The 13,903-nt window shown below is 40.0% G+C and overlaps 1 protein-coding gene across 4 annotated transcripts in view; it reads right to left on the bottom strand.

Moving 5' to 3' along the window:
- Window positions 1-13,903, bottom strand: part of LOC143146776 (uncharacterized) — a 138,268-nt gene that overhangs the window by 11,938 nt on the left and 112,427 nt on the right. For all 4 annotated transcript variants that reach the window (XM_076311388.1, XM_076311389.1, XM_076311390.1 and 1 more), the window contains 2 exons: window positions 10,776-10,949; window positions 595-814 (listed from right to left, as the gene is read on the bottom strand). In XM_076311388.1, the coding sequence (XP_076167503.1) occupies window positions 595-814; window positions 10,776-10,949 (394 nt within the window). The remainder of the gene's footprint in view (window positions 1-594; window positions 815-10,775; window positions 10,950-13,903) is intronic.

Genomic DNA, 13,903 nt, shown 5'->3' with positions numbered 1-13,903 from the left:
TCTTTAGTTATTATATTACATTTCTTCATGCGTACAACGATTCCTGCATCCTGATAATCAACGTCGCATACCAAGGTGGGTATTTCGCTTGTTAAAAAATGTTAGACGCAGCATTAAGTTGAAGACCCGATGTATCGGTTACCAATTACCCATTTGACAACACTCGCCGTCCGTGCGATCTACACCATGCGGTGGTCGGCGTCGACTAATCTTCTGCGCATCTACCTTGCGCACCACGCGGCACTCGAGTGAGTGTCGTTTCTCCGTTGGCGGCTCTCGCGCGTCTGTGGTAGTGTGACAAGTTTCGTGGCGCCTAGTGTACACCTGATGGGGGCTAAATCGTCGTTGCCTTCTCATTACGAATAAATGAGTAAATTGCTCTTAAGACCGAAGAATTTACAGTTCCTTCTTCCAGCTGAACAAATTCCGGTTAATTACCGATCCCGTAATAAGACCCACGAGAGCGTAGAACGAAAAGTGGCCCGACAAACGAATTATCGAAACATAAATAGAGTCGGTTGAGTGTCGTTGGCGTGCCATCGAGTCAAGTGGGGGTCCTTCGAGAAGCGTATCTCGAGGGAAAACGAGACTTACTGAGTGGCCTGGGAGGCTCCTCGACTTCCTGCGCCGCGTTCGCAGCGACATGAGCCGAACGACCAACGGTGGTCACCTCGTCCTGAGCGTAAGCCGGATTTTCTTGGCCCGCGAGGCTCGTCGCGTGACTTTCCAACGCTTGAAGCTTCGTGGATCCGCGTAACGATTGATTGAGTATCTCCTGTCTCTCCTCTTCATTCTTCCGTTTCCGCAGTTGCTCCTACGATCAAACAATCGATTTATTTCTCCGCAGAAACCTCGAGCGAGATCCACCGATATTCCCTGAAATATACAGACTTCTCGATTCGATTATCGGTCGCGGACCGAAGGGGCAAACACGATCGGGTAACGTCGTGGATCGTATTTTCGCGCACGATATACGTCTGCGAGTCCGACGGTGTCCTGTGGCTGTGATGTAACCGAATCCCTCGCGCGTTATCTTCACAGCGGCGTTTAGTTCGATTATAATCGTGCCACGGTACGTTTAATTGCCTTACCTTGTTCGTTACACGGCGCTGATTTACGTAATTTCACGGGATAATCGATGGCGGATAAACAGAATAATGAACGTGCGCGTCACTCGATGTCGCGTCGCCATGGCTGGTTGGAATTCGTTCGAAGCCGGCTAAAAGTAATTGATCGATTTAAACGCGCCCAGGAAAAATATTTAATAGCTCCTTCCATTTTTTTTTCAAGGTTATCGTTTTTGTCTTTTTTAAAAATTGAGATCAGATAGCAACAAGTCTAACCTTAAACGGAGCAAGTTTCGTAGTTATTTTACAAAGTAGTATGCAAATCAAATTTATCGATAAAATGTCTCTACGTTTAAAAACAATTGCGATTTATTTTTTTTTTTTAATCTGTAATGGTGATGTTTTAAATAAGAAAGACATTGCTTATCGAGTATTTCCTTCCGGGTTATCGTTAAAATTGGTCGATTATTTTCGTTGCAGGCATCTACGAATAAATTTCAATTCAATATGGCGTCGCGTTCATCGAGGGAAAGGGAAGAGATTTTTACGTGGACACTCGTGACGAACATGTTCTATTTCCGGGCAGATTTTTCGAGACGATATTGGAATCGTGGCTCCGTGATCCCTCCACGGAATTTATTAATTATTCCACGGTCCCTTTATACTCGTTCGCGGGTTCATTTTTAACGTTTCAGAAGCCACGATCCATGAGAAACGATACGTCCTTGGGCCTTCCGTTACCTACCTCGAGTACGTTTTCCCACGCTTCTCGTCGAGCGAACGGTCAACAAACAAACAAACAAAACGTGTAACACACCAACAACGAACATCTCAATGAACGAACAGAAAAGAGAACATCGATCTATGAAACGTGAAAAAATTCTATCTAACATCAAGCAGGCATTCGCAGGGGAATTCGATCGAGATTCAAATGTGATGCAACGTAATAAGCCACAGTGAAATGCAGCTCGTTGCAAAATATTCACGGTACTAATGTTTCTTCAAGTATTTGTAAATATTCCAACTACTTCCTCCGAGAGATAGTGGAATGTATATTATTTTTTGTACTTTGACATTGTGTTACTTTTCTTTCTCTTCACCTTTCTCTACAAAATAAAAGCATCTAATTATCCTACATAAATAAATAATCGGTAGAAAAACACTCGGACCAATATGGACGAACACACGACTTTAAAAATCATCTATCAGATTTAATTTTTGTAGTTGTAGAATATACATTTTTTATATTACGTTGCTTTTCCTTTCTTTCGTTTGTCCAAAAAAAAAAGAAACAAATCGTTCGAGAATCACTCGACCAATGTGGTCGAATACACGACTCTGAAATCACTCTACACCGGACCGGATTATATTGTTGTAGTCCGTGACAATTAAATCACTCCCATGGGCGACAGAAAACAACAGCGATATCGGCGAGTCGTGGTGCCGTTTGTCGAATCGCGATCAACGCCCACCGCTCGATAAAGCTTGCCCTCGAAGCGAAAAATCCCGTCGAAATGTACGCAGTGCTCGATTTATGTAACGTCAGAGGCTCTCGCGTATTATCGCCGGAACAGAAATACTCGGCCGAAGCCCCGTTTACTCTCGCCGTACGCGCGCGTAAGGCTTCCCAAGGGTCAGCTCTCGCGGATCCGATGGATTTCCAATGATTCTGACCCAGGTACTTGGAAACGCGTCAGGGAATCGTGTAAACATACAGAATTGAGAACATTCGCCGGGCTATCAGCTGTCCTCGTAGACGGACGAAATTCGATTCGAACGAGAGACGATAAATGAAACCAACGTGGAGCGATTTATTCGCGTTTGTTTGTTTTTTTTTCTTTTTTCTTTTTTTCAATTGGACGATTAAATTTTCTCATTCGTTCATTGCGACGTGTTTTGTCGTGTAATTGAAATTGTAATTTTTTACGTTTTATTCGATATTCGAAACTTTCATCTGGATAGAAATTTTCCTCATTTCTCGTGTATATTTCGTTATGTTAGGAGAATTATAATTTTTATTCGACGAGTATAATTTTTATTCAAAACTTAATAATCCGTTTTATTCGATATTCGAAACTTTTATTTGGATAGAAATTTTCCTCATTTCTGCCTCTCGTATATATTTCGTTATGTTAGGAGAATTATAATTTTTATTCGACGAGTATAATTTTTATTCAAAAAAAAATAATAATTCGTTTTATTCGATATTCGAAACTTTTATCTGGATAGAAATTTTCCTCATTTCTGTCTCTCGTATATATTTTGTTACGTTAGGAGAATTATAATTTTTATTCGACGAGTATAATTTTTATTAAAAAAAAAATAATAATTCGTTTTATTCGATATTTGAAACTTTTATCTGGATAGAAATTTTCCTCACTTCTGTCTCTTGTATATTTCGTTGTGTTAGGAGAATTATAATTTTTATTCGACGAGTATAATTTTTATTCAAAACATAATAATTCGTTTTATTCGATATTCGAAACTTTTATCTGGATAGAAATTTTCCTCACTTCTGTCTCTCGTACATTTCGTTCTGTTAGGAAAATTAAAATTTTTATTCAACGAGTAATGGATTATTCACGTTTTATTTGTCATTCAAAACTTTTATCTGGATAGAAATTTTGCTTATTTCTGTCTCTTGCACATTTACATGGCATTTCCGAAAATTCCACAGTGAGGAGGATCGTACAGAAGAATGAGAAAAAATATGACACAATGTTAATGGGGGTTTTAAATAGGGATGTTGTTATAGACATAACGATTTATCGTGCGATAAATTATACAACTATGGTCGATACGACTGTTTCAGAGATAATTGTAAAGTGTGCAGTGTGCAGTGTGCAGTGTCTGTACACAGAGATGGTCATGGTGTGGCCATTTGAGGGGAACGGGACAAATCAAACGCATTCTCTTCCCCTTCTTCTCAAACTCCAGGGCTGGGTCTACCTGCCGAAGTTTTCTGCGTGGGAATACCATGTGCACTGATTCGATGTCTGAATATTCGTACTGTTTGCGTAGTGTGCTGTAAATCATGAAACAAATAGGTCCTATTCTGGTTATATGTTGGAGTACTTCGTATTTGAATAATTCTATTCGATATCGAGATATTCGAATAATGATACTCGAACATTCAAATATTTGAGTAACGGTATTCAAATAATAATATTCGAATACTCAATAGTTTAAGTAACAGTATTCAAATAATAATATTCGAATACTCAATAGTTTAAGTAACAGTCTTCAAATAATAATATTCGAATACTCAATAGTTTAAGTAACAGTATTCAAATAATAATATTCGAATACTCAATAATAGTTTAAGTAACAGTATTCAAATAATAATATTCGAATACTCAATAATAGTTTAAGTAACAGTATTCAAATAATAATATTCGAATACTCAAATATATAAGTAACGATACTCGAATACTCAAATATAGAAGTAACGATATTTAAATACTCAAATATATAAGTAACGATATTCGAATACTCAATAGTTTAAGTATCCAAATAATGACATTCGAATACTCAAATATATAAGTAACAGTATTCAAATAATAATATTCGAATACTCAAATATATAAGTAACGATACTCGAATACCCAAGTATATAAATAACGATATTCGAATAACGACACTCGAGTATTCAAATACTCAAAATTTATTCGTACCTTTCGACAATCTATAAAATATTCAAATATTAAATTATTAGAATAGACCGAACCCAAGGTTGGATCAGTGATCGTCAACCTTAAACGTTACAGAAACTAAATCTGATAATTTCCGATGAGCTATTCCTTTGAAATCTAATAATCGTCGTACATACACATAAATACAGAAGCGACAAATACAAAACTATAACAAATTGTCACAAAGTGGTGATTTCTCTGAACGAAAAAATTGTACTTTTACAATACACACATGTATGCACATAAATTGAAACGAGTGTCCAAACTCGTTGCTGCAAACGATACCTTGGCGACCAGTGGTCTAAACAAACATGGAATGCTGCTCACCGAACGTCCAACACGATTCGTTCGAAGCTGTTGGACGGTTATCGTACCCTATGTGTAAACACGCCTTAATACTCGAAGCATGTTCCGACACCCAAGTGGTAGACTGTGCGTCACCGATCGGAAGCCCCGCGAGTGCACTGCGTTTGGGTAAGATCGGTCGAACGACAGGGTCGTCGCATCTGTGCGTTAAATCTACGTACAACAGGTCGGTACGATCACGTAACGTGCCGATTAATCGTAGCGAGATAAATGGTTGCGTTCGTGACCCTGTACACGACCCTTGTGACGGCCTGCTGGCAGCGACGAAAAGATCGGAGGACATCGAAGGAGGTTGCGTTCCAACGAGATCTGGAGTTCTTCGTTTCGAGGTAGCGTCGAAACGACGGGGGACTCGGGGCTCGTTATCGTTCACGGGAATGGATTCTCTTCCGTGGAACTCGCGTTCGAGTATCGAGTCTGGTTTTTAACGGCGAGAACGCGACTCGGGGAGGGGAAAAAATGCGGCTTCCCCGTAATGGGGCAGAGAAAAGCGGAGAGCGAGGTCAGGGTAGAGAAAGAGAAAGAGAAAGAGAGAGAGAGAGAGAGAGAGAGAGAGCGTTATAAATAGCTCTACAGAGAGAGCGCTAAAGAGAGCTCTACAGAAAGCTAAAGAGAGCTTTATATAGAGATAAAGAGAGCGCTAGAGAGAGCTCTACAGAACGCTAGGAAGAGCGCTAAAAAGAGCTCTACATAGAGATAAAGAGAGCGCTAGAGAGAGCTCTACAGAATGCTAGAAAAAGCGCTAGAGAGAGCTCTACGGAGCACTAGAAAGAGCGCTAGAGAGAGCTCTACAGAACACTAGAAAAAGCTCTACAGAGCACTAAAGAGAGCTCTACAGAGCACTAGAGAGAGCTCTACAGAGCACTAGAAAAAGCTCTACAGAGCACTAAAGAGAGCTTACAGAGCACTAGAGAGAGCTCTACAGAGAACTAGAGAGTGCTCTACAGAGACCTAGAGAGATACAGAAAATTAGAGAGCTTTATAGAGAACTAGGGAGAGCTTCACAGAGCGCTAGAGAGGGCTCTACCGAGCACTAGAAAGAGCACTAGAGAGAGCTCTACAGAACATTAGAAGGAGCGCTAGAAAAAGCTCTACAGAGCACTAGAAAGAGCGTTAGAGGGAGCTCTACAGAGAACTAGAGGGTGCTCTACAGAGACCTAGAGAGATACAGAGAATTAGAGAGCTTTATAGAGAACTAGAGAGAGCTTCACAGAGCGCTAGAGAGGGCTCTACCGAGCACTAGAAAGAGCACTAGAGAGAGCTCTACAGAACATTAGAAGGAGCGCTAGAAAAAGCTCTACAGAGCACTAGAAAGAGCGTTAGAGGGAGCTCTACAGAGAACTAGAGGGTGCTCTACAGAGACCTAGAGAGATACAGAGAATTAGAGAGCTTTATAGAGCACTAGAGAGAGCTCTACAGAGCACTAGAAAGAGCGTTAGTGGGAGCTGTACAGAGCACTAGAAAAAGCTGTACAGAGCACTAGAGAGAGCTCTACAGAGAACTAGAGAGTGCTCTACAGAGACCTAGAGAGATACAGAGAATTAGAGAGCTTTATAGAGAACTAGAGAGAGCTTCACAGAGCGCTAGAGAGAGAGAGAGTGAGCGCCAGAGAGAACTAGAGAGATACAGAGAATTAGAGATAGCTACAAAGAGCTTGGGAGATACAGAGAGTTAGGGACAGCTACAGAGAGCTAGAGAGACACAGATAGAGAGAGTTAGAGAGAGAGAGAGAGGAAGAGAGAGGTATGCAGCGGTCCTGAGTCAGCCTACGTCTGCACCTATCGAAACACTTCGTAACGTTACACTCGAGCCTTGTAATCTTAGACTATTGTGCTGGGGTTCTTTACATTCCAGACCACACTTGACTTAAGGTGGTCGGGCCCCGGCGCGAGGAGTTTTATAAGACGAGCGTGCACACACTGGCATCGAGACGCGACGCCAGCAAGGGTTTCTGGTATTTCTCAAGCCGGTTGCCTTTTACTGTGCGACCTGTCGACCTGACTTTTGAATTTGGTCGATTTCGAGGTTTCCATTGGATGTTCGCCAGACGGAGCATGTTTCCAGGTTCGATCCGGCTCGAACTCCGCTTGCGATAAAACTGGGACTGCTCGAGTAATTTAATACTCGAATGCTACTGATCGGATAATATTCGAATATCGAAGAGGTATTCGAGTGCTACGAATACATTCGACCATTCGATTTTTGAATCTCGTTATTGGAATATTTGAGTACACGAATATCCTTATTCCACCATACTTATTTGACTATTCGAATTTCGAATCTCATTATTGGAGTATTTGAGTACACGAATGTCTTGTGTCACGAAGTATTTGAGTATTCCAATATCTTTATTTGATAACTTCAGTATTTGAATACCGTTATTTGACTATCTGAATATTCGAATATCCTTGTCTGACCATTCAAGTATTCAAGTACCATTACTCGACTATCTGAGTATTCGAACATCCTTATTTGACTATTCGAGTTTCGAATCGCACTGTTCGAATATCTTTATTTAATCATAGAAGTATTCGATGTCTTTACATAACTATTTGGATATTCGAACATCTTTATGTGATAATTTGAGTATTCGAATATCATTATTTGACTATCTGAATATTCGAACATCCTTGTCTGACCATTTAAGTATCCAAGTACCATTACTCAACTATTTAAGTATTCGAATATTATTATTGCGAATATACTCACACCATTTGAACAATTCGAATACCGGTGATCTATTTAAACCACCTAATCCAGCAAGAGAATAATTTTTAAATGAAATTTTTAACTTTAAAAATTTTTAGCTTTAAATCAAACTTTCAACTGAAAATCGAATGAACACGTCTAAACCATGGAGACGTAGCAACGAAACGATAAGTAACAAACATCCTCCACGACCTTGAAAATAAAAAATTACACGTTATTGGAAAAACACGACCTGCAATTCCCCCATCAAAGTCGAAGAATGCCACGACTCAAAGAAGATAATTATCCATTATTAAGATAATTAGGATACACAGTTGGATGGTCCATTCCGAGCGGGACACCCTGTACAATAGTCGCGTCAGGAACACAGGGACGCGTAGCGAGAAGAAAATTTCTCAATGCTTGCATACTATTGAGTTACGTCCCACGGTTGTTCAACGATACCTATGGAAATTTACATAAACCTTCGACGGGTTTGTGCAACAACGGCCAGATGCCCGCAATGGTTGCAAGCGTCGATGGATTAATTTCCATCCTGCCACGGTGAGAACATCCCAATCGTCGTTTCCAGTTGAAATAGGTAAATTCGAAAACTATAGAAACGGCCAGGCCATCGAATCGGCTCCGCGGTAATCATTGCGCGTCCTGGGATCCGTAATTTCCTGTTGAAACACGAACAGTGGCGCCCCGCATCACCCCGTACGTCCCTTTAAACAACAATCTGTCGTTTGCTGGCCTTTACGTTGTGTTACGCAACGCTAAATCATTCGCGCGGAATACCACGCGCGTTTTCCGCGTCGAATACTTTCCGTCGCTCCCACCCTAAATGCATACCTCGCGACTAACGTTGGTCCGATTAAGGCGGAAACGCATTGTCGTCACGGCACGTGGGCTCACGTGAACGCGGGAAACATACAAACTTGCGAAGTCGTTCGTGGCAGTGGTTCTCAACCGATTCTTCAACCGTGGCCGAAAATTACGAAATGTTACTAAGGTGGCGATCCAATATCGTGAAATTGTAAAGTGTAATCGTGATGTAAAATTATAAAATGTAATCGACCGAAGTTGCCAAATATAAACAAATTGGTGAACCAAACATTTTTAGGTATAATTGCGATGGTGATCTAAAATTGTGAAATTGTTAAATATAATCGTGACGAGGTAATGTAAAATTATAAAATGTAATTGACCGAAGTTGCCAAATATAAAGAAATTGGTGAACCAAAAATTTTTAAGTATAATTGCAGTGGTGATTTAAAATTGTAAAATATAATCGTGACGAGGTGATGTAAAATTATAAAATGTAATTGACCGAAGTTACCAAATATAAACAAATTGGTGAAGCAACAATTTTTAAGTATAATTGCAGTGGTGATTTAAGATTGTAAAATATAATCGTGATGAGGTGATGTAAAATTATAAAATGTAATCGACCAAAGTTACCAAATATAAACAAATTGGTGAGACAAAAGTTATGAAATATAATTACGGTAGTGACCTAAAATTATATAATTACGGCGGTAACCCAAAATTACAAAATATAGTCACGATAAGGACCCAAAATTACAAAACATAACCGCGACCAAAAATTGCAAGATATAATCACGGTGGTGATCAAAAATTGTAGAATATAATCACGGTGGTGATTTAATTTATGTTAAATAAGAAACAAATAAGTAAAAAAAAAAAATATGAATATGACAGTATGTAAATATATCCTCGAAAGTTAGGATACACACTGTACATTGTGCGTTTATTTTTCATCGATTTTTAAATCGAATTTTCCCCGACTTAAATTTGAGTTGAGCCTGGATTACAATTTGAGAACCCGTGACTTTTAGAATTCTAAACCTTGGCACTTATAAAATAACGTTGTCCCAAATACTATTTCATATGGTATTGTCTTATTTCATGATAATTGTTTCTCTTTTTTTTTATGCAATTTTGTTATTATTTCATTATGTATTTAAGGCGATACGATGAGGAAACATTCTTAAAAATAATACATGTGTTATTACTTTTCTGTAATTGTCTCTTTGGAAATTAAATGATACAAATACACAATTATTACTCTAAATATAAGTTTTTGAAATTAAATACGGAAATTGTATTAAAAAATACAGATAATTTTTAAACAAAATAATATGTCATTTGAAATAGTATGACATTACTGTCTAACGAAAATTGAGAAACGCGGGTGGTCGTTAGATAATCCAACATGGTCACGTGACCTCTCGTAACACACAGTTGGCGATGACAGTGTGTCTGCCCAAGCCGTTTAAAAATCCTTGCAAACTCGTGCTTGCGTTCCCCAATGTGCACGTGTATTCATTTATTCCTCTGAAATTTATTTTGTTATTTACTTTATCGAATCCTCAACCAGGGTGGTTAAGCTACTCCAACTGACCGAAATTTATCCCCTAGTAGTATCCCATTCATTGTTAAAAATAATTCGTTATCCGTGTTTTGCTAATTGATAATAATTAGTCGTCCCTATGTTCACACATTATACGAGGCCCTACTCTACACGCCTATTTGAGTTCCATTCACTCTAACAAAAACTTCTCCACCTGTGCTTCGCTTAATGATAATATATCGTCCCTATTTTCACACATTATGCGAATAATATAACTACATTACAGTATATGCCTATTTGAGTTCCACAAGCTCTAACGAAAACTTCTCTACCTGTGCTTCGCTTATTGATAATCAGTCGTCCCTATTCTCGCCCATTATACGAAGTACTACTGTATATACGAATACGAGTTCCATCCACTAGAAAAATGTCTCCACCGGTGCTTCATTTATTGACAACCGTACCCACAATTTTCTATCACCGTCGAGAGCGACGCTCGTTGAAAATTGTGTCGACAATTGTTACATTTGCATAGCCGACACAAGTGTCTCGGATCGCACGAGGTTTCCCGAAAGAAAAGCGTACCTGGTATTTTCTGATGGAATGCAGCTGTTGCTGCGTAGGCTCGGCGTTGGCGTTATCGGTGCTCTCCACATTATTGTTCTGCGTGGATAGACGTAGATTATCTTTCGGCGGTCTGGCAGGTGCCCTCTTTTGGTCTCTCGGGGGGATGGCAGGTTTCACCCCGTTCAGACCGGCCTAAAAATCCGTTCCGAAAAGAAACAGCTCGCATTAATCGTTCCTCCGTACTGACCGCCGCGATCGCGACTACCGAAAGAGTCTTCCTTCGTTCCCTTTACATTCTGTTCCTTGTGTTTTTCCATCATCCTTTATTATTTTTTTTTTTGTTTCAACGCTCTACGGTTCGAACGATACGTACGACTGGAGGAAGCTCCCCCACCCCGAACACACACGTATGCACGTATATATATATACATGTATATATACGCGCCCGCCTTCGCGCGGCTGCGCGGAAGCGATGAGCAGTCGAAGAATCGAAGAAAAAAAAAAGAAGAGACCCCAAGACTGGGAGAAGCGTGGAGCCAGAGATGCGGGCACGTGCACGAAGAGAGAAACAGTTCTCTACGACTACGGAAGGTGTTTACAATGGGGTTTTGTCTACTTTACCATGCTTGTCAAGGCTAAATGTGTGTTCGTTCCGCATGCGTTCTCAATCGATCCGTGTCACGCGAAAACGGTCCGTGTGTTCTTGCGGCTTTGTCGACCGACGATCGTTAAAGAATTCCAAAACCTCCGTGGCGCCATTATCGCTGGCTTTCGATCGCTCGTGCGGGAAAAATCCTAACCGCGATCTCTCGATGTTTTTAATCGTTCGTTCTCGTTGCGTGTAGGTCGATGAAACGATTCCACGAGTTACGGATCTGTATGTATCGAACCATTCCTGTAAATTCTCTCGCGTCAAATTCGTTAATTACGTTCTTCTTGCGCTTGGACGTCAAGCTTGTCGAAAAATATTTTAGATCGTTGGGATGAAACGTATAATATATAAGTTGCTACGATGGGCCAAATAATGACCGAATAAACATTGACCAAGTCGCGACGAAAAGGCGAATTTGTAGTATTTGTAAATAATAGTTTTTTTTTTTAAATATCGATGTATGTATATCATGTTTATGGTGAATAAGAGCACAGACACGATAAAAGAATGTTGAATGATGATGTAATACGGCATTTTTGCCAAAAAACGCGTTAAAAATAATCGAACCAATTTAAATTTTGTTTCCGCGCTCCGTGATTTCAGAGTATCATTTACAATAATTAATTATTACGCGCAAATATTAATTCGTTAGGTAAAACATTGTAAAGTTAACATTAAATTATATAATTACTCGTTCAAAAATTACTAATTAACGTAATGTATTAGAATATTAATTGCTTGTTTTACTAATAGTCACTGTACCAAAATAGTAAAAATACTAATTAACATAATGTATTAAAATATTAATTGTGTGCTTTATTAATGGTCACTTTACCAAAGTAGCTAATTACCTTTATTATACGGTCATTCGTGTATTTCCTATTTCGATACAAATTAATAGTTACTCTGTAGCAAAAAAGATTGCTATCGTGACATAAATATTATAAATCACCGTTTATAAGCTAAGCTGTTATATTTATTTTCTGATTTTCAAGCGCGCGACGAATAAAGTTATTTCTCAATTCAAGATAATTGAACTGAGCGAAAGTTAGTAATCAAAAAGAGGGAAATAGCCCGTAAATAATTAGAAACTCGTGAGATCAGAATAGACTCCGGAAGTTCTTCCATCGTTAAACTGGAACTATGCACTTACTACGATCAACTATCAGGACTTTGTGTAAATAAAACCTCGTAATTGCAAGAGAATCTTACCGAGCCGTAGCGTTCCTACCTCGGGATATGTAGTAAAAAAGTGACTATAGAGCTTATTAGTTTTCAAAAGGAAGTCTACTATTATACATAAATAGTAATTTGTATAAATTCTACTAGACCTATAACCGATACATCGTTTAAGTACAAGTTAGTAAAATAATGTAGGTAGAGAAGAAAAATCATTAACTAAACAGTATTTCGAATTACTCTTACTTTTCGTTATTGTCATATATTGTAAAATAAATAAATTTGTGTAATTTGTGGAAATGATTCGAATACGTTTACTTACGTACATTATATTTCTTATGCAGTATGCCAATAATTTGATTCGACATAATGCAACCGATTGTCGACTGTTTCAAAAATAAATATCAAGTACATCGGTGCTGAGACTTGTATTATTATAATAAATTAAAAAGGTAGAGACCAACTATCAAAAGAGAACCCAAAAAAGAATCCTTCGAAAGCACGAAATTAGTGAATTGTCTTGTCAAATTCTTTGACAAGAATCGAGGGCACGATCCTCTACAGGTTAGGTTCTGCCGCAGTCACGTGGTTTTGTTTACACTCGATTCAGCGGGTCGGGCGGACGCAACGGATTGCGTTATTTCGTATTTCGTATTCTCCACTCGCGTAGATGTGTCGCGGGCGGTCGGCCGCACGAGGAAAGAACATCGACGTAACCGTTTTCAACGAGACAAGAAGTATTTATTCCTGGAAGGTCGAAGGAAAGTTTACCTGGTGCTGGTCAAGATCGTCGAGGCCCTGGTACAAAGGGCGCGTACGTATCTTCGAAGCGTCCGGCGTCGGGTTCGCTGGTCTGGATGCTCTCCGGCTCGAATCGTGTAACGTGAAACCGCGTCGGTCGAGCCGAGGTTCGCCGACGCGAGTTCGCCACGGATTCGAGGAAGAGGGGGCGGTCAGATTCGAGTCCGACAGCCAGGACTGTACGCCGGCATAGGAGTCGGCTAGACAGGAGCAGGAGAACAGCTCCGAGTCGCTTTTCGACGCGTCCCGACGCGTCGACGAACAACCGCCATACAAGCCGCGTGAAACGTCCAAAAGCTTGGAGCGCTTGTACTCGAGAGACAGCCGGTAGTTTTTCTGGTTTTGCGCGTTCGGGGACTCGTCCAAGTTACGCCGGGACTTCGATAGTTCGCGCAGCGAGTTCCGGGAGTTCTGATTGGTCTCCTGTACGAACGACAAGCGTCGCAACAGCGCGCCGCGGGACGCGGGCTTCTCGTCGTTGCACGAGCGCGCTGGGTCCCCGTCGAAAACGATA

Source organism: Ptiloglossa arizonensis, chromosome 5 (genome assembly GCF_051014685.1).
Source record: "Ptiloglossa arizonensis isolate GNS036 chromosome 5, iyPtiAriz1_principal, whole genome shotgun sequence".
Lineage (NCBI taxonomy): Eukaryota > Metazoa > Arthropoda > Insecta > Hymenoptera > Colletidae > Ptiloglossa > Ptiloglossa arizonensis.
This window is presented reverse-complemented; position numbering and strand designations above follow the sequence as displayed.